Here is a 22,605-nt window from a genome sequence, read left to right as displayed (position 1 = left end):
TTCCTTTTTTCCTTTTTTTCTCCTTATATTATCACGTGTACGAAGTAGGTAGAAATGCGGGCTGAGCTTAGGCTAGGGTATTTTTGATGTATCATATTTTTGGAGAGCTGGAAAATCGGAACTCCGCAATCAGGACCTGCGTTTGAGGGCAGAGGGATCTCTAGGCATCAAAATCGGGACTGCGGCCAGCGGCCACGTTTGCTGCAGCGAAATCAACAAACGACCAACCAGATCATGTTTTCTGATGTATCTGCAGGTGCACTACCTCGCCACCAAGAACATCCTTCAACACACGATGAGAGGTACATGCGCGGATCTCGTAGCTGTCCTCGAAGCTGCTAACTGATAGCTATGTGGTCCACGTTGTGGAGAGCGATCGGCTATCGCTTAGATAGTTCGCTGCTGGTTTTCCAGAGCGTGTGATCTGCAGCGCAGCCTGGTTTAACTACAGGAGTCGACCCAGTTTGCAGGATAAGATTCAAGTATCCTAGGAGCCGTTTGGAAAACAACGCCAAAAGAGCTTGGCAGCTTCAGATCAAATGTACCGTACTTTGCTTGATTGCTTGCCACCCTGCATGGTTTGTGCTCCGTAGAAGCGGGCCCATATCAAACACTCTAAATATGAGAAAGTCCAGAATGATACCAAAAGGTGGTCGAGATCACCTGGCTGGTTCTATGTGTAGAAAGAGAAATTGAGACTTTTCAGCCGGATCGCAAAAATTAACACGGCGCTGTGGAATTAGGCCGACAGTTTGCAGATCGGCCCACCGGATTCAGTAATGAAAGGAAACTCAGCAGAAACAATATAGAGTCATAAACCACAGGCTATGTCATGTCGCATTAAGCAAACATAAGAAATATGCAATAGAACCAATCCGGCAAGTTATCATTCAGACATCGAAAAAGAGCAGAATCAAAAGGACAATGAAAGACAAATAAATCCCGGAAATGGTCAATAACCCCGAAAATCATCGAAAAAAAGTAATTTTATGAATTAACGAGTCAGGGATGGTAGAGCGCGATAAGATGTAGAAAGTATGTAGGGGAAAATGACCCCCAAAGGCTCAGCTCAGGCACTTCGTGACCGTGACGATGGTGAAGACTCGTTAAACGCATCAGGCGCACGGGGTCCAACCATCCAATCTTCCATTGCAAGCCACTCACTCCAGCCCCTTTCTGCGGCCTCAATCTCAGAGTCAACAGGACTCTGGAGCGGCCGTAGGAATGGAATGGTTTCAAGCGGCTGGATATCATAATCGCGTTTAACAGCTGCCCATCCGCCGCTTTTGGCAGCAAAAAGATAGTTTCGACGCTCCTGTTCATGTAAAGGTCCGATTCCAGTCACCCAATCGTCGCCAAAGAATCCATGTAGGACGCCTGGGTAGTCCATTCCAGTCGCGACTAAACGACGAATGTAAGGGACCAGGGACACACTTGGCGGTACAGAAGTGGGCGTAACAGGGCCTGGCGACTGGGGCCGACACTGAGCTGCATCTGCTGCAGAATTGAACACCGGGTTTGGTTGTCTTTGAAACGGAAGAAGTATATTCAGAAATGAGGACAGAGCCTGAACGGGAACGCTGTGCTGAGCGCGATCAAGAAAATATCTCTGGCAACTCTGGTAACGAGGATACCAATCAAATATATCGAAATTACGGTCCTCGTGCCGCTGTGTAGCTTCTGACATTCCGGCCATGGCAACCGATTCGAAATGCGCACGCGATTCCGGATTCATTTCTGACCCGGGAAGGACAACCGGGTTTTCGGTATTTCTACAACCATGTAGCTTAGCTTTGAAACTCAATTTGTATTCACTTTGTGTCGCTTCCTACCTGCCAAAGAGAAGTAGGGGACGTTACCTGCTCCGGGAAACCCTCTGGAGGAAAGGTCGGCCTGCCACTCGAAGCGAAGCGCCTGCGATAGTGAGAAATCTCCTTAAAAAATGCGATTCTTCTCCCCGATGGCCCTCTGGTGTCGACATTGGACTGGAGGAATGCCGATTAACGTCGAAGGCTAACTCGAACGACTGGCAATTAACTAGCAGACAAATGGCTGCGCGGCTATGCCAGTTGAAGATGCATAGCGGAAACGCAGCGTTGAGACAGGGGGGGTAGCATATCAAATGGTCAACTTGCGCGAGGGTCCCAGGCGGCTTTATGAATCCTGAGAGATACCATCGCGATATGAGGAAAGGAAGGAATCCTTTTGCTGCACTCTTGGCGTTGGGGCGAATATGAATCTACTACGGCACATAGACGCGAAACGAGGGACATGGTGCCAAAGGATGAACTCAGGCACTTGCTTTTTGGGGGGCAAGACTTGCAAATCCTAAGGCCTTCGTAATGCTCCACCTGCTAAGATCTTGGACCCATCCGGCCGGAGCATGAGCATCGTGCCTGCGAATCAGTCCTTGCTTTCGTTTCTTTTTTGAGCTGAGGAAGAGACCTCCGAGGGTGGATGGCAAAAGTTCAAATAGGACATGACTAGAGACATCGGCCCGTCAATCGTGGTTGTTCGATTGGAGGCCGGGGAGGACGACGAAGCTACTTCGTACTAGGCCAGACTCGACCAGTTTTCGGAAACCAAAAGCTAAGAAGCCACCGAAACCATGGCATTGTAGATATGTGTTCCGACATGTTTAGTTATTGGACTTCCGGGTTTTACATCGGAGGGGAGAAAAGCCTCGTTCACTGACCCAAGGCTTATCTTTGTGCCCGGGTATGGTGGAGAGTCAGGGTACTGCGGAGTTCCGAGGCTGTTTAGAGATATGTGGGTGAGCAGCGAAGTACATATGAATTGCATGTACGGAGTATGTACTCCGTATGTATGTATGTACTGTACTCCGTACATATGCGTCCTCCGCCGCGTCAACGGAAATCAAAATGAGGCGAGGACCGATGGGCCTCCTCTTCCACCCTTGCAGGTGGTCAAAGGGTTTGTGCGACAGACAAGCTCGGGTGAGTGCGTGGGTGGCTTTTTGGCATTGTGGGTTTGCACGAAGGGCCAAGCAGCCCTGACTAATCAGGGGGTCCGCCGCCCAGCTCGGTGCGAGATAGTCGGGGCCGGTTGCAGCTCTAGCCGCCGTCAAATTGTAAATCCAGAAAATGCCATCCGGCTCCTTGAAAGGGTAATGGCCGGGTTCCTGCCCACGCCGTGGCGCCGCAGCCTTCACATCGCCTTTCCCTTTTCGACGTCGGACAAGCCACACAGCGTCCAAGGGCCACAGAGAGCGTCTGCAGAGAGCGCTAGATCGCCGAAAAGCAAGGCTAAAGCGCGGGCAGGCCCAAAATGGAAGAGAACGTCCATGTCCGAGTTTCCAAGTTCGGGAGGGCGCAAGCTGCGTCGTCCCAAATAATATATATCACATTGATGTTCTCGCCGATCGAGAACCATCTCGGAAGCTAAGCGCACCTGAGCAAGTCGAACCGCCAGCCTAAGACAGCAACGGCTTGACCGTTCAAACTGGCATGGTTCATGCACTTTCACCCCGCCGTTTGTTTTACTGTCGCCGCTGTCGGCAATCAAGACCATCCAGCCACCAAATCTCTACTCAAAATCACCAGCACAGAGCTCGCTCTATTCTCTTCGCATTGGAGGGAGGCATTGAGCCGAACCTCACATGGGCCTCAAAACAAGACTAGACTAGACTTACCCCAGCATCGCTTTGGTGAGTTTTGTGTGTTCGTGTGGAAGGCATCAGGGCGATTTGTTCGCCTGTTGTCCTCTAGGCTCTCGGAAGAAGTCTCTCGACCATGTTGGGACCTTGACTATTGAATCGACTAACAGCGTACCAAATGGGTCGAGGCGGATCACTGCAGAGCTCTGACCATGACCGTGCCTTCACGAGAAATGTCACAGGAAACTTTGCACAGCCGGAGTGAGAGCTGTCTCTCTTCGATGTGCCGAGTGCTCAGTACATGAATAGTTACTGCTGGGTGAGTGTAGCAAAAAGCAACAATAGCTGTCATTTGAGCGGAGCTCTTTCCATCTGCCGGAGCAAAATTCCCGCAGCAGCACATATACTCGTCCAGGACTGCCTGCCTTGAGCCATCTTTTGTGTGTGTACGGAGAGCATGGTGCGAACACATTGTGAAGTCCGATGGAGAAGAACATCAAACTGCCAGGTCGAACCTGCATCTGTGCAGAAACCTGGTACGAAAATGTTCCTGACGTGATGATCGACTTCGCATGATTGCGGAATCCCTGTCAGCCACACTGCCTATGTAGTCGATTTGGAATCATCAGCGACTGGGTGAGCGGGCATTAACTAGTGGTTTCTCTCCAACTTTCCGGTTGTGGCTGACCCTCCAGAAGTTTGGGGTTTCCTGATCGATTTAACCAACCCAATCCTCCTCAGCTAAAATGCACTTAATCTTTCAAATTTATTCTGGGCAATCAAGCAACGGAATACTTTGCCACTCATACATCACCTGCTCTCCCGCTTTCTCGCCCACTCGCTGCTGGGCTATTTTTCCAGCGAAAAAGCAAGCATATCTGCCGCATCACGCAGACATTTTCGAGCCAAGCCGGCTTGGCATATTCAACAGCCGATCAAACCAATCAGGGCTGTGCGTTTTGGCTGGCAGCTCGCGGTAATGCAAACCTAATTTCTCCCTATTGACGGCTTCAATCTTGTCGAAAAGTCTACCCTGAAGAAACTGAAGGCGAGGAAGGTTACCCATGCAGAGATATGGACTGCATGCATGTCGTATTGATGCCTCGACGGGGACACGAGTCACATCATTATACCATTCCCTCTGTTCCCGTCCGTGTGGCAACGTGGGGAGTTCAGCAATTCAAAACCAGGGAGAATCATTCTCCTAACCGTGGTTGCTCCTGGGGACCAATGGATCGTGGACCCTGCTGCGCAGCGTGGCCCTCCGTTGTCATTCAGCCCATAAAACCGGACGGAAGCGTCGCACATACTTTGGGTTCATAAAGAAACAAATTCCGCAGGTGCCGGACAGCCAGCCAGATAGTTACACACCATAACTTAAATGGGAAAATTGACCTGGCCGAATATCTCTGGCCAACCAGCCCACCACTCCTTTTCATCTTGGCTCCGGTCTGGCCTGGCACCGGCAGAGATCTGATGAGCACCATTCGCTCAGAGCAACTCTGCAAAACGAAACGCCCCGCCTCACCAAGACCCGATCACGATCCCACCGTGTGGCGCATACCTAATGTGGCGCAGCACAGATCACATGTGGCTAATGAGCATCAGAGCTGGTGATCGATGGCGAATGCTCACCTGTTTAACCTTTGCGGAGAGCGTTATATTACTTCTGAAGCGAAGAGATGTGGTCTAAATGGTGGAGATTTGCCAATGCATGTAGCCCAAGCGGCTAGAAACAGACGGTGAGGAATTTTGAGGCGTCCGGGCCCAACTGGATTTCGATGCGGCCCTTACTCCGATGCAGATAACCTCCAGTGCTCCATGAAACACTTTGGGTACATTGTTTGACGCATGCATACGGCTGATATGGGGAGCCTCGCCGTCTTTCTTTCTTTCTTCTTTTCTTTTTTTTTTTTACGGGAATTGCGACCATGCATCAGAAGAGCGGTCCAGAAAGACGGAGGCAACTAAATGATCCTACGAGATTCAACAGTTTCCCTTCACCTCTGCGCATTGTATGGTGCAGCTGGCCCGTAACGACAGTTGCCAGTATGGTCTAGTGGCTATCTCATAAATATCGAATATAGGAATGTGATATGGGCATGGGCACTTGCGTGGTATTTCACCGAAATCTACTGATCTGCTTGTTCTAGGCCTTCTTTACATGTAAGCATAGCGGCAAGTGATGCTTGGACCAAGTGTGAGAGGGAAGAAACGTAAATACAGGCCAAAAATCTCACAGGGTGTTGATTGAAATTAGGGCCGGTTAGGAATACAAACAGGAAAATCATCAGAACCCAGCATCGTCAAAAAGGAAAAAGCGAAAAGAAATGAATATTGGAATGTACATGGACATTAAGTGCATATTGCAAAATATGCGAAAGCAGAGAGTGAGCAGGGAAAGGAATCTGATTAGGCCCAAAAAGTCAAGAGAAATGTATCACAGAGCGTTCCTGGCAACGCGCAGTAGCCACCTCACATCAGCCCAGGCGCCTTTCTCAGTGGACTCTTCGGACAGGCCGGATGATGAAGAACTATCCGCGGACCCTGTACTTTCACAGTCTGTTTCTACTTCGGAGCCTGGTTGGTCGTCCGCGTGGGTAAAGGCTACCTCTTTCCTAGCTTTAGCACTACCAACCAAGGCGTCATGTTCGTCTGCCCATTGGGTATGGACTATGGGAGAAGTCTCCTCTTCCACATTGAACAGCGCCCATTCAACCAGCCTGTCTATCCAAGGACCAAGGCCAAACCCTTGCTGGCGAGTCAGCCGTTGCATCTCGACCTCGCCAAATTCACTTTCATCTTCGGACTCTGATTCAGAATAATTGGATTCAGACGAAGGGAAAGATCGGTCGAGAAGAGATGATCTTCTAGAAGTGTAGTCATAGCTTGCAGTTTCAACATCACCGTTCCGTGATGGGTTGTGGTCATTTTTACAGCTCTGGGATATTATGGATCTCATTTCGTCACGGACCGTTTTCTCCACAAAGTCTGGGATAACTTCGGTTTGGTCGTGAGATGGAGTGGCGGGGACGCTTCGAGAACAGAATCCTCCCTCTGCCGCGGTCATGAACGATGCCCGACTGCTACGTGGACTTGGGAGTTGCGATTTCGACCCGCGTCTCGACAAAGCGATTGGAGTAGACACTCCAGAACGGTGTCTTCGCGCAGTCTGACTCCAACGCGGGTGCGGTCTGCGATTGGGCTCATGGTTCAAGTCCGAGACGAGACTCGTTGAGCTCTCCCGCTTCACAAGCCAGCTTTGGCCTTTCTCCTCGCGTGCTGAAGTTGCCAGGGCCAGTCCCGCTCTAAGAAGCCATTCATTATCCTCATGGTGATTCCGGACTCGTGGCAATCGTTCGCGCGGATTGTGACTCCGCGTCCTGTGATGGTGCGGGGGTCTTTGGGTGTTTAGCAAATCCAACCCGGTGTCACTCAACGGTGCAGTTTTCGATGACTTCCTCTTTTTATTCAAGTTTGTGAATGATAAATTTCGCGAGTCGGATAGCACTGGAGGAGTAGTTGGGACTGAACTGGTCGAATAGTAGGATGTGGTTGGAAGTTGAGGACGACCAGGGGGATCTCTCTCCTTCACCGGAACAGGGCCGTCCGAATCACCAGCATCATCATCCAATGGAAATCTGCTGGTCAATGGAGCGAGGGAGATGTGTTGAAGACTGGTGTAGGACCGACGAGAGCGAAAGCCGCGTGAGCTGCTGCGAGAGTGGGACAGGGACTGAATGGCGTCAGTTATGGCGGCGCAGGACGTCTCCAAATGTGGCGCAGGAACTCACCTCCATCGTCGATGACTGAGGATAGTCAAACCTGTCTCGTGGGTTTCAATTGAAACGAGACACGCCTGTTAAAATAGATTGGGTCGTTGATAAACTTGGCGGCAAAAACTATGAGAAATTTGAGACAGGGTCCGGGCGTTTTTATCTAGTCTGGAGGCCGGACGACGTGATCGCGGGATCACCCGAATCGGAAGGTGGAACTGGGAAAGCCGTGCGAACTGTGATCAAGTCTTTGAAAACAATCAAGGACGCTTAGTTTTCTCATATCCATGAGGAGCATGCAAATGTGGAAGAAGTGTGGCCCCATTTGCTGGGAAAGACATGGGTGACCTTGTCAGGTGCACGGACCAACACATCGATCCTTGAACGTCATGAAGTCGAGACATTTGCGTTTCTATCGCAAGCAACAGAGAATATGCAGCCGGAAAAAGAACAGTCACATTTCAAATAGATTACGATCCCTAAAGTTGGTATAGCTACTCCCCAGAAACCCCGCTAACAGCGCAAAAACGATGCCATCAGAAATCAAGAGTTCTATAAACCATCCAGCGAATCACCATCACCGGCACGCCATTGCTCAAGCAATCTTCCCCTTGTTAACAACAAACGCTTCCAGCGCCGAAATGGCTGCCCATAGTCGATTTTCGGCCTCTGGGAAGACGAGAGATCTCTCGCTATAGAAAACTTCGTCGCTAACCTCCTCGGGATGTCGTGGTAAGCAATGCATGAACTTCCAATTCTCTTTTGCGCCTCCTCGTTTAGCAAGCTCTGAAGTCACTTTAAAGTCTTTGAACGCTTCCAGTCTTTTGATTTTCTCGGTCTCTTGCCCCATCGAGATCCAGGTGTCGGTCACGATGACGTCTGCATCCTTGACGGCGACTTCTGGCACGGTGGTTTGTGTGAGATTTCCTGGTGACTGGACCCCTTCTCGTGCTTTCTGAATCAGTTCAACGATATGAGACGGAATCTCGTAGCCCCTGGGTGTCGCAACGGCCACATTTACACCCATCTTGGTCGCGGCGATCGCCAGGTCAAAAAGGACATTATTTGCATCTCCGACCCACGCAATTTTCAGTCCCTCCAATCCCAGACTCGAGGGATGTGTTCCGTGTGTTGCAGATTGTGACGCAAAGGATTCATGGATGGTGAGGAAATCGGCGATTGCTTGCAGCGGATGGAAGGTGTCACATAAGGCGTTAATAACCGGCACACTCGAGTGTTTAGCCAAATTGGCAATGTCGGAGTGAGGTCCCACGCGGGCAACAATGCAAGATACCATTGAAGATATTACAACAGAAGTATCGTACAGTGACTCATTCACGCCCAACTGGATGTCATCCTTTCCTAGAAACATGGGATGACCTCCCATCTTCACCACAGCGCCTTCGGTTGATACTCTGGTTCTGGTGCTGCGTTTGCTGAACATCATGGCTACGGTCTTTCCTGACAGCGCCCCCATCAAGCGCTCAGGCATTGAGTCCGACTTGATCGTTTTCTTATAGGAAGAGGCATTTCGGACAAGAGTTGCGAATTCTGTGGGCGTAAGGTCTGCAATGGAAAGAAGATGTCGAGGCGTGGAAGGGGCATGAGAGCCGTTAGTATAAGGTCTCCCCTGATTTTTCGCCATATTTCGACAAGCGTTGGCAGTGCTTCGTGTCGCAGATTGCATAGGGGAGGAATTGTACTTGTCAAGAGAGTGAGAGATGTGATAACCGCAGGTTTGAGAGAAAAGGGAGCAATGTCTGGGCACCTTGCGAATGTGGGAGAGTTGAAAAAGAAGGGAAGGAGTCGAGGAGAAACTAAAATTTGCCATCTTGAATCAGATCTTCGGTGGAATTGATTTTTCCAGGAACGTTTTTGATGTGGAGCTCCTTTTTTGTTCTCCTGTTATGACTCTTCACAAAGCAGTCTTGTCCGTCCACCGGAACCGCCCAGGCGCAAAGGCAAAATTGGGTTTTCTAGCGCCAAAGTAAAAAAAGAGCTAGCGTCGCATTATATAAGCCACACTGGTGTTTGGCTGGCGCTAGTCCAAGGGTAGTAAGGCGAATTCTTGGCGGGAGCCCAAGACGACACGCGGAGACTTGTGCCATGCCGAGGACGACGACAAGTGTATGACGCTCGGACCTTGCATGAGGAGCGTCCTCATCCACCAGTCTCGCATCAACGTCTATCATTTTGAGCAAATACCCTCATTCATTCACTTACTCTTCTTAGGATGTCTTCGCTCACTGACCTCAATGAGAACACTCCAGTTTTCTGAACAGTCAGCAGCAGGACGCGATGGCCGGTGCCGGTGACGAAAGCGCACCGCTGCTGGCTCGATCTGCATCTCCCTCCCTCTCTCATCATTCTAGCTACTCCAAAAAGCAATCTACATCGGATCGGAATGGGGTGGCATCCGAAACAACCCCTCTTCTCTCGGGAGAGCGTCAACGATCTTCTCGGGATGAAGATCACCGCTCCATTGCATCCTCCGCTAGGTCTGGCCAAGCGGTACCAGGTCAGCAAGCAGATAAAAAGGCTCGCAGGGTGAGATGGCCGATTGTGATTTCCTTGGCCAGCCTGTGCCTAGCAGTTATTGCTATCTTAGTCCTCGGCTTTGCTGCGCCCGCGACCGTTGAGGAGTATGCAAAGGAGGCCGCCATTGTTGAGCCTATCGGAATATCAATTGCCGCGTTCACATCGTCTGGCGTCCGAACTAGAATCCAAGCTTCGTTCTCTCTCGACTCCTCCCGAGTGAAGAAACCAATTGTGCGGAATATAGGCCGTTTGACAACCTGGTTTGGGAAAGAAGTGGAAAGCGGGGAGTCCGATATTCAGGTCTATCTGCCTGAATACGGGAATATTTTGCTGGGAACAGCTACTATCCCGCCTATCAAGGTTAACATTCAAGATGGGCATAAGAACAGTATTGATTTTTTGGCTGACCTAAAAGCTGGAGATGTCGATGGAATGCGTGGAGTTGCCAACGATTGGCTTGAAGGGCGCCTTGGCCATTTGCGGATAAAGGGCGTGGCCTCAGTGCCGCTTCGCTCAGGGTTACTTCAGCTGGGTTTCCAGCACATTTCGGAGACTTTCGTTCTTCAAGGTCAATCCCTGTACAAACCTTTCTTAACCCCGTTTAATAGTTTACTGCATATATGATTCTAACCAACAATTTTTAGACCAAGACCTCCCAATTTTCCCTGACTTTAACATCACGAAGCTGAATGTTCACGAGTTTCAATTGCCGGGGGAGCGTAGGGCTGTAGCTGCTGATATATCCCTTCACATTCAGAATGTATACGCCATTGAAGCTACCGTCCCCGCCCTTACGTTTGAAATTATGGTGCCAAATTGTGCTCCTGGCGATGACTACATTCGAATAGGAAATGCCACCAGTGATACTATTGAAATCGAGCCCAAAAGACCTGTCCTTGCGTCAGTTACTGGATTTATTTATGAGGTTCCGGATGCATTGATAACAATATGTCCCGGCAAGACCTCTTCCCCTCTGGATCTTCTCGTCCAAAGTTATATCAAAGGTCGCGAGACTTTCGTCTATGTCCGTGGGGGATCACTCACTTCTCCTACACTTCCGGACTGGCTAGAGGCCATATTACAGAGCGTCATCGTTCCAGTTTCTATTCCCAGCAAAGGGCTCTCAAATCTCATCGAACGGTTTTCCATGTCTCATGTACATTTTTTTCTTCCTGAGCCTTCTGCGAAACCAGATGCTCCCGAAGCACAGCCAAGAGTATCGGCTCTTGTCCAGGCGCTTGTTGACCTCCCTCAGGAAATGAACGTGCCTGTGAACGTTTCACGTGTTCGGACGGTCGCAGATGTTTACTACCATAGCAAGAAACTCGGTTATATCGATCTGCAGAAATGGCAAAATGCGACTGTTCGTCACATAAAAGATGAACTAGACAACTCCCCAGCTTTACTGGTAGAATTCGACATAGAAAAAGCACCATTGCGAATTGTGGATGAAGCTGTATTCGCCGATGTTATTAAAAAGGTGATTCTAGCTGGCGAAACGGTCTCCTTACAGGTCAAAGCCAATGTGGCTGCCGAGCTGGATACGGCCTTGGGGAAGTTCGTAATTCGAGACATACCAGCCAGCGGGGATATCACTGTGAAGGGTGAGTTGTGGCGTGTTTAACAGCCATGATAAGGCTTTCAGCTGACTTAGAACTTAGCTCCCCTGACAGGGGGCTTGGGCAACGTCAATCCCAAAATTGATTCCATCAAAATATCCCATACGACCGAGTCTACTATCTCCCTTCAAGCAGTTGTAAATTTTACCAACCCGACAAATTATTCTGCAGACACACCTTTCATCGACATGAAGCTAGCCTATAATGGTTCGAGCGTTGCCCATATAATGGGACAGAATCTTTCCATATTCCCCGGTCACAACTCTTTTGTCAAAGTGCAGGGATTATGGAACCCCGCTGATGGAAACGGACAGCAAGGAGTAATTTCTGGTCGAGACCTAATCTCTCGCTATATATCGGGTAGGTTTCCCCCCCCCCCCCCCCCCAATATTGGCCTCGGAGCATGATTTTCTGACTTTTTCGTAGGGTTAAATACCACTGTCACTATTTCACCGCATAGCGGTTCCATTCCATTCTTACCAGAACTCGGGAAGGCGTTATCGACGCTCAGGATTGAAATTCCAGTACCAAAACTTCGACTTCCTGACCAAAATGGCGATGGTGATGATGACGGAGATAACCCCGACGGTGGCGATGGGCCACACTTTATTAAAGATGCCACGGTATGGTCTATGTTTATCAAATCCATGGGGAACCACGCTTAACCATTTTGCCTTTTCCTTTTCTGCGCGCCTGAGTGCCTTCTATCTGGTCATCGCGTATTCCAATGCATCTCATGGTGATATTCGTTTTCTCTGGACTGATTCGAGCCTCCTTGCGCTCTAGATGCATCTATGGACTTCGACGGCTGAATTTACATTGCTATCTCCCCTTACGGAAACAACGCTCTTTATTACGTCTGTTGACGCCACAGCGCTATATAACAGTACTTCTCCGGTCGGCAGGATTCAGTATAACTCCCCTTTCCCGGTCCCTCCAGGAGTTTCCATAACACCACGGCTTCCTGTGGAGTTAGACTTTGGAGGAGCAGGATATGAAGCTCTTAAAAAGGCACTTGGTGGAAGCTTAGAGATAGACGCTGTTGCGGACATTGGTGTCAAATTAGGGGAATATATGGACACGATATCTTACTGGGGAAAAGGCATCGGTGCAAAAGTACGACTATAACCAAATTGATGACAGATTCCAGAAAATGTGAAACTTCGACTAGTGGAGCGGAATACGATGACGACATGTAGATACACGGTTTGCTTTTTGGGCGTGTGCATTGGAGTTTGGGGGAGCTTTTCGGTCTACATGCTAGTTCATTTGGTTTCGGCGGAAGATTCGGTTCATGGCTACAATGATGAAGACATTTCACTTCCTCGGTTTCAATTTTTTTTCTTTCTCCCTTCATTTCTTTTTTCCCCTTTTTCCCCCTCTCGGTGTTAGCATTTATCTCCTCCAGGGAGTCGGTCTGCTATTTCTCGGCACCATCCCTTCCTCCTTGGCTTTTTTTTTTTTTTTTTTTTTTTTTTTTTTTTTTTTTTATAGCCTCTTATATGTCGATCGTATTCGATGCCACGTTGTTTGCTATAAAGAAACGCATCTATCCATGTCGATATTCGGGAGATGCAGTAGCTTACCGAAGCATAGTTAATCTTGGAGCGGCGGGGCTTGAGAGTTGCCCCAAGGCTTTTAAACGATAAGTTTGGTCATAACGAAAGCAGCCGATGGAGGATGTGACTGTTCAAGTACCGGTCTAAGGCGCTGTTGCAGCCGTACGCAGTGGAATTGAACATAGGAGAAATTCCAACCTCTCCTTTGGTACCCAAGTCGATTGTGGCTATTAAGTACGCCAAGTTATTCTCATCGGTGGCCGACAGCCAGCAATCACATGCCTTAACAGGAGGTTGTGGATCGGCAAGCGTGAAGACTCATTGGTTCCAAGAGCTTGCGTTGGATTTTCTCTTTGCTTCTCCTAAAAGTGCATGGGATCAGTGGCATCAGTGGATGTCGCAAGCCGATAGGGGGAGCCTTGACGACCCATGGGCCGTCAACAAACGCAAGCACCAGGACGGCATGGGCTTGATGTCATCGTGCATCACCACCGCCTTGGTGCGGTATTACTCCTGTCCTGAGATCGAACCTCTCTGATGGGTGACAAGCCGGCATGGATGTTGCGCCAATGAGCGCGGTAAATCGTGAGATATCTCGGTGCCCGTCGGGATCTCCAATCCACTGATCGAGGAATAGAGGAGGGCGAACGGATCAACTCGATAGTTACCCAAGGTCTCACCGCATCGCGACCCAATCCCTTCTTTCATCATCAAGCCGAGACTGAGGGCGTAGATGCGGTGAGCAAACACATCTACGATAGTCATCTGCCCAAGTACAGCTCTAGTTTCAGTGCATTCGTATCTCTGTTGGGAGGGGGCCATTGTGGGAAGCCTTTGCGCTCTTCCCCCTCTCTTCTCCGCCTCGCCATGTCGGATGTTATAACCGAGCGAATATCGACTTAGAGGTCATAGCACACGGAAATCGGTTCCTTCTTATGACCTCACCTTCCCCGGCTCTAAGCTTTGTCAATGATTCAGCACCACACTCAATCCGACGGTAACGGACACGATGCTATCGTTCCCTCAGCTTCGCCCCATGTACGCCCATGCTCACAGGAGTTAGCGCAGAGAAACCCTATCACCACACCCACACCCTTAATAGCGCCGCGATCAACGGTTTGTCAATCCCTGCGTATCTAAGTATGAGATCGATGAGATCATACCAAACGTCAAATCTCGTGTTTGACTAATACCCGGACCATATATTCCTTGTCCACACATACTCGGCATCACTCCCCTCGCTGCCCCTCCTGAATTGTCCTGAGTATCCGATATGATCATCCCGGTCCTTGAAGATGAAGCCATTGGGTGTCCGTTCCTTCTTCTGTTCCTTCGTTTCTTCTTTTAGCTATTTGGTATCTCTGCGTGCGGGGAAGCTAAATTTGGTGAAACGCAACCTTAACGGCACTGATGCCTAACTCATCAGCAAGATCTGCCCGAAAGAATTATCAATGTTACTCGAGGGAAGCGGGCGAGTGTCACGAGCGTGTGCGCTTCTTGTCGTCCATTTTTAGCCTCTCTTTACATCCGTGAGGTGTATAAAAGCGCGTGGCCTGCCATCCTGTTCCTGCTGCTCAGTACATTTCATGAATATATTTTAGCGCCTGCCTTTGTGATTATTCCCTCCTTACCTGTGACGGTCTGCAGGTTCAGACTGATAGAGCTTTGAGGGTGCTTCTACGATACAATATCCATTTCATGTTTAAGTGTCTGGGCTCGAGTGCTCATACCCAATTTTTTCTCTGAACCCTTCCCCGACGAGAAGGTAATGATTTGCGCGGCTTACCTTTTTGATCTTGCAGCTGAATGACCAACTATCGGCCTGTCTGAGCGGTGTGTTGGCCCGTATTCAGCCCTCATTGCTTCTATGATGGCTGATATCTTTAACAGACTGCTTCCTGAGATCTGGCGAAAATTCTGCCTTAGGCCCACTTTGCGATCTCAAATTCCGACACGTACATTCAAGAACGTCCACTCTCTAAGATAGTGCTGTTTGCTGGGAGTGCAAAGTCGATAAGAACGCAGAGTGAATAGTACTCTAGCAAGCGTTATACTTTTTTTGGCCTGCTGTGTCCGCTTCGTTACCGGTTAACGCAAATCCCCTGTCGGAAAGCTAGAACTCGGACTCTGGCTTCTTTGTCTCCAAGAAGCTCAAGACTTTAAACGCAGGCTTACACTACAAAGTATCGACCGAGCCAAAGCCTCATTACCATTGGAAAGGACAGCACCTTCCGGGGAACAATGTGCCAGCGCATTATTTATTATCAGTGTGGATCGGTGGAAACCGTCTACTGCCAGGACTGTTCGTGCACGAGGAAGGTCGAGGACATCACGAGTGAGATGTACTGTGGCATTTGCAGAGACTGTACTCGTCGTTAGTACCTGACAGTGATGACGACTTCCCGCAAAAAGGATACTCGAGATTCTAAATTACGTTCCCACGGTGTAAAAGGGAGATGTCTCGAATGCCAACCGAAGCCGGGATTAGGGGTGTGATTGTGTGAGCATGCAGAGTACGATATGTTGATCTAACGACAGACGAATTTCTTTAGTGACGACTGAGCTTTTCATATTGTATTTTTGACTTAGGCCCTATTCTTCCATTTTTCAACGTGATGACTTATGAGTTATGACTCCCATTGTTGTCGAGAATGAGATTTCAACCTTCAGTTCATTCCTTTCGGATTGTGTGAGCAGAACCATTTTGACAGACAAAATAGAATGAAATTCCCAATACTCAAATAATTAGAGCTGCCCCAGGAACTGGTTGTAGGGCAGGAAGCACCTAAAATCTCGCTGGCAAATACTTGGCATTGAAACATGCAGACTCATAGAGCAAACCGATTTCAACAATGTAGTTTGAATTTCTGCTTGAATTTCCTCTTGCGAGTAAGAATATTTTAGATAATTAATCAGCATTGAACAACATAGTTATTTCGCTGGTCCAAACATGCTTTCAACTGCTACTCCACCTGCAAAAGAGAGTGTTTTCATACACTTATTTATCCTGACAATGTAGATGAAAATACACCAAGGGAGATATAAGTAACCCACAATCACTGGCAAAGAGCATAATAATTGGGAGAGCTAGTAGGTTACAGAAGTTGCACATTAGCCTGGGGGAAGAGTGCTGGCGTCAACAACCTCGGCTGCCTCCTTCTCCATCTCCTCTGCCGTTGGGCCGATTGGAGAACGTGGCAGGGCCATGAGACCTGTGCGGGTGGACTCGAGGATGCCAAATGGAGCAATAAGTTTCAAGAACGAATCGATGCGGAAAGGTTTTGCAGAGCTAAGAGCGGCTTGTATGTTAGCCAGATGCTGGGTGAAACGCACGGAAATTAACAAGATAGTGAAACCATACAGTTCAACAATGCAGTTGTTACTGCTGATATCCAAGACCTTTCCTCCAAACTGGTGAGTCAAATGCGTGATTGCTTCGAGATGTTCGTGTTTGTGTCTCAATGCTTCACTGGCAGCAAGGCTATTGGGGTGGTAGTCTGCGGCCCTTGAGAGATTGCCATTAACTTTTTCCACTTCACGCCTCTGAGCATCTTTATCCGCTGAGCCCTCCGCATTGGAGGCACTCTCGGATTCTAGTGGCATAGCTCCTTCGGTTGATGTCATTTCCCTGTGGTGCTGCAAGAGTTCTTCGAAAAATTCGGGGCCTAAGATGCTAACTTTGGCCAGAAGGAGTTCCCGTTGGACCAAAGCGGCTTCAGTATAGTCCAAAACAGCCCAGACAGGCACGAGATCATCTAATTGGCGCCGGGCTTGCTCGACGACGCCATCCAGACCGCGCAAAACGATAGTCATGCGAGATAGATCTTCCACCTCTGTATTGCACACAACCAAACTGTCAATGTTGAAGCCACGAGCGGCAAGAATGCCAGATATCCGAGAGAGCACACCGGGCTCGTTCTGCACCAAACAATTGAGCACATGTCGCTTCGGGGGCTTTGTGGATGGAACGGGAGTCTCATAAAGAATAGACGAGACGGCCGCCGGAGCAGACCAGGTTGGTGAATTTTCAGCAACCGGGAGCGGAAGTGGAGACCGACGATGGAGTGCCTTGTAGGCGAGCGCTGAAGTCGAGCTCGATGATGGGCGGACCTGGCATCGATTTGCTAACTGGCGAGCGACAGGAGCCGCATGGCTATTTTCAATACCGTAGGAACATCGCACAACGGAGGTACGGGCTGCCCTCATGGCAGAACCTGGCCAGAAAGCCATTGTCGGGGGTGTTATCACGGCTTCTCCTCCGCTGAGGAGGGACCGGCGATTTTGAGAGAGCTGCTCCGAAAGATCGGCAGAAGAGAAATAACTAAACTCCGAGTAAAGATAGATGCAAGGCAGATATTATGGACAGACGGGCTAGCTGTCAAATCGCCTGAAAGCAACGAAAGAGAGACAGAGATGCCCGCCACACCTCACAAGTGCTCGCTGCTCTGAACGGAGAGCTCGCGATGAGTCTGGGATATATGGGGAAATCCCTGCAGGTGCAGTTGGGGCTTGCAGCATGAGTCACCTGACGCCGAAATCGGCCAGCCTCGTCGCGTCTGTGGTGGCTGTGGCGCAAAGGCTGGATGGAAGGGTGGCTGGATGGAACAACACGGCGCCTTTCCACTTTCGCGCTAGCGCCTGACCAGCCTGGATAAAATGAATATCCGAATCCCGAGACCTTCTCTGTTTGATGACTAATCACTGAGATCATTGCGCAAATTTGTCTCTTAAGGCAGCGTGAAGTTGCTCAATGAACGAGCCGCATCGCAGTTCTCTTACTTTTACTGTTGGCCTCCTTCGGAGTTTACGTGTGGCCATAGTTGATCCGATATGGCGGATAGTGAGCGGCGCACGAAGCGATCCCGCTTTGACCAGACAGAATCCGAGCCCCGACGGTCCCGTTTTGATCGGCGCTCACGCTCTCCCTCTGCACGTCAATCTGAATCCGCGCGTGAACGAAGCCCTTTGAGTCGAGAACCCCAGAGCCCGACCAAGGATGACAAGAGGAAATCAAGCACTCCGCTTGACCCTGCTGCTGCTGCAGGCAAGTTTTTGCTTAACTCCGAGATCTAGAAGCCTATTCCCGCTAACATGGCATTAAAACAGCGGCTGCTGCGGCAAAGATCAAGGCACAGCTAGAAGCCCGAGGGGTCCAGCAACCTAGCACTCCGACCGTCCGCGCAGTAAGTTGTAAAGACTGCATTTCTGCTTGCAGGTGTCTTCCCCCTTCGCTCACAGAAACCAGCAGACTGCCAGCCCCGCCGTGAAATCGCCCTCCTCGACGACGCAGCAGTTTCCGAATCTCAATGGTGAGATTTATATCTCCGATGGAGATTACATCAAAGATATTGAAGTGAACGATCTTCGAAACCGGTATACACTGACAAAAGGCGCGACGCAGAGAATGGTAAATATCTCTTATCATTCCCGCTGATATTCCCAGGCCCCTACTACCGAGGCTGCGATGCACATAGGTGTCGCTCATCGAAAGAACAAGTTTTCCTTTGTTTGTGATGGCTGGCGGTTGAAGGCTTACCCAATTTTTGCCTAGCTTCTGACACCCGCTGTTTGGCATCTGCTGACCTCCACTGCGTGACATATAGATCAAAGAAGAGACTGGCGCCGGTACGGCACTCCTCCATATATCATATTGTCAATTCTTCTTTATATGTTTGAGAACAGATTGCTCATCAGGTTTAAAGATGTCACTACCAGGGGAAGCTATCTCCCGGATAAAAGCATGGCTACTCCATCGGTAAGTACTTTGAATTCCAGATTTTCGCATGTTACGCGTAGCAGCGGGGTTAATAACCCGGTCACTTGATAGAATCCACCGCTATATTTGCATGTAACGAGCACAACGAAAGAAGGATTAGAGAAGGCCATCGAGAAGATCGACGAGCTCATGAAACAGGAGTTACCGAACCTTGTTGACCAGCGAAGGTTTCAGCGCAGGGACCGGGAACCAGTTGAACGGGATGAATTCGGTCGCGTAAGTTGCCAAATAGACTACTGCATTATTTGTGTCAATTACTCACACTTTCCATAGCGTAAATGGCCCGAGGAACGCATACCTATTGGACTTGAGCCTCTCCCGGGGTTCAATCTTCGCGCACAAGTCGTAGGCCAGGGCGGGCAATATGTTAAGCATATCCAGCAAGAAACAGGATGCCGGGTACAAATCAAAGGGCGCGGGTCCGGATTTAAAGAGCACGGTACCAATCAGGAGAGTGATGAACCCATGTATCTTCACGTTCTGTACGGATTCCCCTCCCCCGAATGAGGAGTGAACATACATTCAGCTGACAGGATTACAGAGGCCCAGATCCCAATGAGGTGCAGAAGGCAAAGGAACTTTGCGAGGACCTCCTAGCAAATGTTAAGGAGCAGTACGAACGATTTAAAGAGCAACCTCCACCACACCGAGGATACGGGGGCGGATATGGCCAACGTGACCGCCACCATTACGGAATCGGTTATAGCGGAGGCTATAATAATCAAGGTTCTCCTCAGACACCTGCCCTGAGCCCACCAACAACAAGCGCACCAGGAACAACGCAAGGTCCAGGAGCCGCAAGCTCGGCGGATTACAGCGCTCAATATGCGCAATATTACGGCGGTTCTGACCCATATGCGGCGTATGGAGGGTACCAGAATTATGTCGCCTACTATCAATATTATCAACAGCAGGCAGCCGCACAACAACAAGCCCAGAGTACTTCTGCATCCCCGCCGCCTCCTCCGCCTGCCTCTGAAGCTCCTCCGCCGCCTCCCCCGCCGTCTTCGAGCACCCCGCCCCCGCCTCCGCCCCCTTCTTCGGGCGGATACAATGCTGTGGGTGCAATCGGCCTTTTCTCCTTTGCTGAAGCTAGTCCCTAAACTAACATTTTTCTAGGTTCCCCCTCCACCAGGCTTATAGACTGCGCTCTAAGCTATATTAAATGCCGGGGGCTAAATGTATTTTTTTTAATCTGTCTCAAAATGAGCAATCGCCTTGGCGTTAAGTGTGATAAAGCCATGGAAACGCACTTGAAGTAGGGACTGAGATATGGAGATTGAGTTTACTTGTGTGCCACTGTACAATATTCTTGTTGTCCCCCTTTCTGAATTAGGCTGCTAATTGAATATTGCCGGGTCAATTACGATCTCTATCACACGTATGACGACGTACTGTATCTAGACATCGTATTTCACGCATTTCTCTACGATAAGCTTGCCTAAAGAACAAAATATCCCTGCTCTCCGGTTCCTGCGCTATATCCAACTAGTCCAAGTGCATCGTGAAACCATAGGGAATCATACGGCTCATATTTCACGAACACCCTTCACATAAAAAACGGCCAGCCAAAAGGATATGAAACCAAGATAGTGGGATTCCTTCCTCATATGCATGCTCTCGCATGCTGAGTGCGTTGCCTAATTGGATTTGTCGGCTGTGTAGGCCGTAAAGAATAATCGAACTTCTCTTTCGCAAAGACTTGGGGCCCTCCTTGCAGAAGTCGCAAGCATAGTCACAAATAGGACGTGTGGTGTTAGTAGGGATGTCTATCGAGTGATCCCCTTGAGGTTCAGATCTTGATCTTTCCGAGAGTTCAAGTTCTAGGTCTTCTGAGAATTCCTTGATAATCTCGTGCCTGCAGCGGTCTGTCTCTTCGCAGTAGCGTATCACCTTTTCAAAACTCTCGAGCAGGGCATGTCGGTTTCGAAATTTAGTCTTCATATCGTCACTAAGCGCTTCATACGCGCGCTTTTGATCCGCATTGGGCGGCCCCATCACTAGCACGCCTGCTTCGATCATTTTAGCATCGAGCATACTGGCGTTACAATCGCGGAGGATACGCTCGATGACACGTTCTCGTGCTTCCGGGTTATAGTATACTATAGATAATGCCGCACGACCGTCTCGTCCCGCGCGGCCAGATTCTTGGACGAATCCCTCGAAACTACGTGGCGGGGTCCAGTGAACGACAAATCGGACATGTGGGTTATCGATACCCATCCCAAAAGCGTTGGTCGCAACCACGATGTAGAAAGCTGGGTGCTCAGATGGGTCGGCACCTTTTGAAGGATTTTTAAACGGAGCTGCCCATACAGTTTGTATGCTGGCGCGATCGCTAGCTGGTAGGCCTGCATGATAAGCGACTGCTTTAATTTTCGGGCTGATAGACGCGGAGAGTTTCTCAGCCAGGTCACTGGAGATAGCTCGTAGAGGGACATATATAATTCCAGAGATTGGAGGGAGAAGTGGTTGCTTTTTATGAGGCAGGTTATCGGAATCCTCGTTTTGTTCGGTTAGTCTGGCGACTCGACGCTCATGCATTCCCTTAAGCCAGGCTAAAAGATCATGCATTTGAGCCATCTCAGGACCTGCGGACGTGTGCGACTGCTCAGGGATGAATCTCACACAGTAGTGAATGTTTGGACGCGCAGAAGAGGTGCCAAATCTTCTTAAGGTGGTCGAGTCCAGCCCAAGCAAAGAAATGATATCGGTGCGAACCCGCCTCGTTGCAGTGGCTGTGAGTGCTGTTATTGGAACGGTTGGATTCTGTAGCTCTCGTCGAAACCAAGAAAGCTCCTTGTATGCTGGGCGAAAATCATGGCCCCATTCACTGACGCAGTGTGCCTCATCGATCGCGATCCGATTCAGCTCTCCTTGGGAATGCACCTGCTTGACATGTTTTCGAAATGCCTCCGTTTGACAGTATTCCGGGGTTACGTAGAGAAGGCGAATGTGAGGATGGCCAGAGAGAATGTCTGCGATAATAGCTTTACGCTTAGAGTGAGAGGTTGTTGAGTTGATTGTTGCGACCGGGATCCCATTTGCTTCGAGGGCGGAGACTTGGTCAACCTGCGCGAAGAGTTAGTCAGTATCGCGCAATAGATCAAACGCCGTTACATCATTTCACCAAGGATATTGTAAGGAGCAAGCCTACCATCAGCGATAGAAGCGGTGAGACCACGATCGTGACTATTCTCCGGCGGCTTTATTAGTCCACATGTCCGGGAAACAGATCGAGAAGATCCCCACGCACTTCCATGGCACACAACAGCGGGCAATTGATAGCACAGGCTTTTACCGAAGGACGTCGCAGCCTGGAGAAAAACATCATGGCCTTCAATCACAGCTTGGATAACTTCTCGTTGAAGAGGGCTGGTGCGATAGCATATTAGAATTGGGGCTGCTTCATAAATAGTATCTGATTGAGAGGAAGTGCCGGGAAAAAGTTACCGGAATGAATTCTTTCCAAAGACACGTCGCAGGGTGAAATCAATATCAATATGCTGGCGTGTCATCCCGTCGCCATATTAAATACGGAGCTTTCGCTATCTGTTATCCCAGGATATCTCGCTTTGGTTGGAAGCCCGGTCGTCTTGGGGGCCGTTCGCATCAAGCATGCGGCCGCTCTCGCTGCGCGTTCCAAGGTTTGGAAGAGGGTCGCGACGTCACGGTCATGTGATTCTGCCGTTTTCTCGCTGGAATCGAAGTTATCAAAGGC

General features: G+C 49.6%; 7 protein-coding genes across 8 annotated transcripts; 2 read left to right on the top strand and 5 right to left on the bottom strand.

Annotated features, from left to right (window-relative positions):
- Window positions 1–1,069: 1,069 nt before the first annotated feature.
- On the bottom strand, window positions 1,070–1,866 carry D8B26_003515 (uncharacterized protein; the record flags this gene model as incomplete). The annotated part of the gene is made up of 2 exons (XM_003068245.2): window positions 1,860–1,866; window positions 1,070–1,772 (listed from the first exon to the last, which is right to left on the bottom strand). Exon 2 carries the CDS (start codon window positions 1,733–1,735, stop codon window positions 1,070–1,072), a length of 666 nt encoding a protein of 221 aa, XP_003068291.2. The 5' UTR covers window positions 1,736–1,772; window positions 1,860–1,866.
- A 3,855-nt stretch (window positions 1,867–5,721) lies between these two features.
- On the bottom strand, window positions 5,722–7,632 carry D8B26_003514 (uncharacterized protein). Its single transcript, XM_003068246.2, has 2 exons — window positions 7,411–7,632; window positions 5,722–7,352 (listed from the first exon to the last, which is right to left on the bottom strand). Exons 1-2 carry the CDS (start codon window positions 7,414–7,416, stop codon window positions 6,057–6,059), a joined length of 1,302 nt encoding a protein of 433 aa, XP_003068292.1. The 5' UTR covers window positions 7,417–7,632; the 3' UTR covers window positions 5,722–6,056.
- A 177-nt stretch (window positions 7,633–7,809) lies between these two features.
- ARG3 (ornithine carbamoyltransferase) lies at window positions 7,810–9,254 on the bottom strand. The gene has a single exon (XM_003068247.2). It carries the CDS (start codon window positions 9,221–9,223, stop codon window positions 7,988–7,990), a length of 1,236 nt encoding a protein of 411 aa, XP_003068293.2. The 5' UTR covers window positions 9,224–9,254; the 3' UTR covers window positions 7,810–7,987.
- Window positions 9,255–9,546: 292 nt separating this feature from the next.
- On the top strand, window positions 9,547–13,010 carry D8B26_003512 (uncharacterized protein). Of its 2 annotated transcripts, XM_003068248.2 has the most exons (5): window positions 9,547–10,498; window positions 10,575–11,534; window positions 11,592–11,909; window positions 11,976–12,172; window positions 12,336–13,010. In XM_003068248.2, exons 1-5 carry the CDS (start codon window positions 9,691–9,693, stop codon window positions 12,675–12,677), a joined length of 2,625 nt encoding a protein of 874 aa, XP_003068294.2. In that variant the 5' UTR covers window positions 9,547–9,690; the 3' UTR covers window positions 12,678–13,010. The 2 variants fall into 2 exon arrangements, with proteins under 2 accessions (XP_003068294.2, XP_065980245.1); XM_066124166.1 differs by having other exon boundaries at window positions 11,976–13,010.
- Window positions 13,011–15,959: 2,949 nt separating this feature from the next.
- Window positions 15,960–17,573, bottom strand: D8B26_003511 (uncharacterized protein). Its single transcript, XM_003068249.2, has 2 exons — window positions 16,470–17,573; window positions 15,960–16,397 (listed from the first exon to the last, which is right to left on the bottom strand). The coding sequence occupies exons 1-2, from the start codon at window positions 17,336–17,338 to the stop codon at window positions 16,220–16,222; spliced, it is 1,047 nt and encodes a 348-aa protein (XP_003068295.1). The 5' UTR covers window positions 17,339–17,573; the 3' UTR covers window positions 15,960–16,219.
- A 334-nt stretch (window positions 17,574–17,907) lies between these two features.
- D8B26_003510 (uncharacterized protein) lies at window positions 17,908–21,112 on the top strand. Its single transcript, XM_003068250.2, has 9 exons — window positions 17,908–18,152; window positions 18,215–18,291; window positions 18,357–18,515; window positions 18,712–18,733; window positions 18,811–18,863; window positions 18,936–19,100; window positions 19,158–19,366; window positions 19,426–19,942; window positions 20,004–21,112. The coding sequence occupies exons 1-9, from the start codon at window positions 17,939–17,941 to the stop codon at window positions 20,025–20,027; spliced, it is 1,440 nt and encodes a 479-aa protein (XP_003068296.1). The 5' UTR covers window positions 17,908–17,938; the 3' UTR covers window positions 20,028–21,112.
- D8B26_008420 (uncharacterized protein) lies at window positions 20,004–22,260 on the bottom strand. Its single transcript, XM_066125866.1, has 2 exons — window positions 22,042–22,260; window positions 20,004–21,956 (listed from the first exon to the last, which is right to left on the bottom strand). The coding sequence occupies exons 1-2, from the start codon at window positions 22,042–22,044 to the stop codon at window positions 20,421–20,423; spliced, it is 1,539 nt and encodes a 512-aa protein (XP_065980244.1). The 5' UTR covers window positions 22,045–22,260; the 3' UTR covers window positions 20,004–20,420.
- Window positions 22,261–22,605: the final 345 nt, after the last annotated feature.

Source organism: Coccidioides posadasii, chromosome 2 (assembly GCF_018416015.2).
Source record: "Coccidioides posadasii str. Silveira chromosome 2, complete sequence".
Lineage (NCBI taxonomy): Eukaryota > Fungi > Ascomycota > Eurotiomycetes > Onygenales > Onygenaceae > Coccidioides > Coccidioides posadasii.
This window is presented reverse-complemented; position numbering and strand designations above follow the sequence as displayed.

What these genes read in the sequence shown, in the direction of transcription:
- ARG3 (XM_003068247.2), bottom strand. Translation starts at nt 9,223, where the DNA reads ATGGCAAATTTTAGTTTCTCCTCGACTCCTTCCCTTCTTTTTCAACTC.
- D8B26_003512 (XM_003068248.2), top strand. Translation starts at nt 9,691, where the DNA reads ATGGCCGGTGCCGGTGACGAAAGCGCACCGCTGCTGGCTCGATCTGCA. An exon ending in GGAGACTTTCGTTCTTCAAG is followed by an intron (nt 10,499 to 10,574) that starts GTCAATCCCTGT and finishes AACAATTTTTAG; the next exon opens with ACCAAGACCTCCCAATTTTC. An exon ending in ACTTTATTAAAGATGCCACG is followed by an intron (nt 12,173 to 12,335) that starts GTATGGTCTATG and finishes CTTGCGCTCTAG; the next exon opens with ATGCATCTATGGACTTCGAC.
- D8B26_003511 (XM_003068249.2), bottom strand. Translation starts at nt 17,338, where the DNA reads ATGGCTTTCTGGCCAGGTTCTGCCATGAGGGCAGCCCGTACCTCCGTT. An exon ending in AACAACTGCATTGTTGAACT is followed by an intron (nt 16,398 to 16,469) that starts GTATGGTTTCAC and finishes AGCCGCTCTTAG; the next exon opens with CTCTGCAAAACCTTTCCGCA.
- D8B26_003510 (XM_003068250.2), top strand. Translation starts at nt 17,939, where the DNA reads ATGGCGGATAGTGAGCGGCGCACGAAGCGATCCCGCTTTGACCAGACA. An exon ending in TGACCCTGCTGCTGCTGCAG is followed by an intron (nt 18,153 to 18,214) that starts GCAAGTTTTTGC and finishes GCATTAAAACAG; the next exon opens with CGGCTGCTGCGGCAAAGATC. An exon ending in CTTCGGGCGGATACAATGCT is followed by an intron (nt 19,943 to 20,003) that starts GTGGGTGCAATC and finishes ACATTTTTCTAG; the next exon opens with GTTCCCCCTCCACCAGGCTT.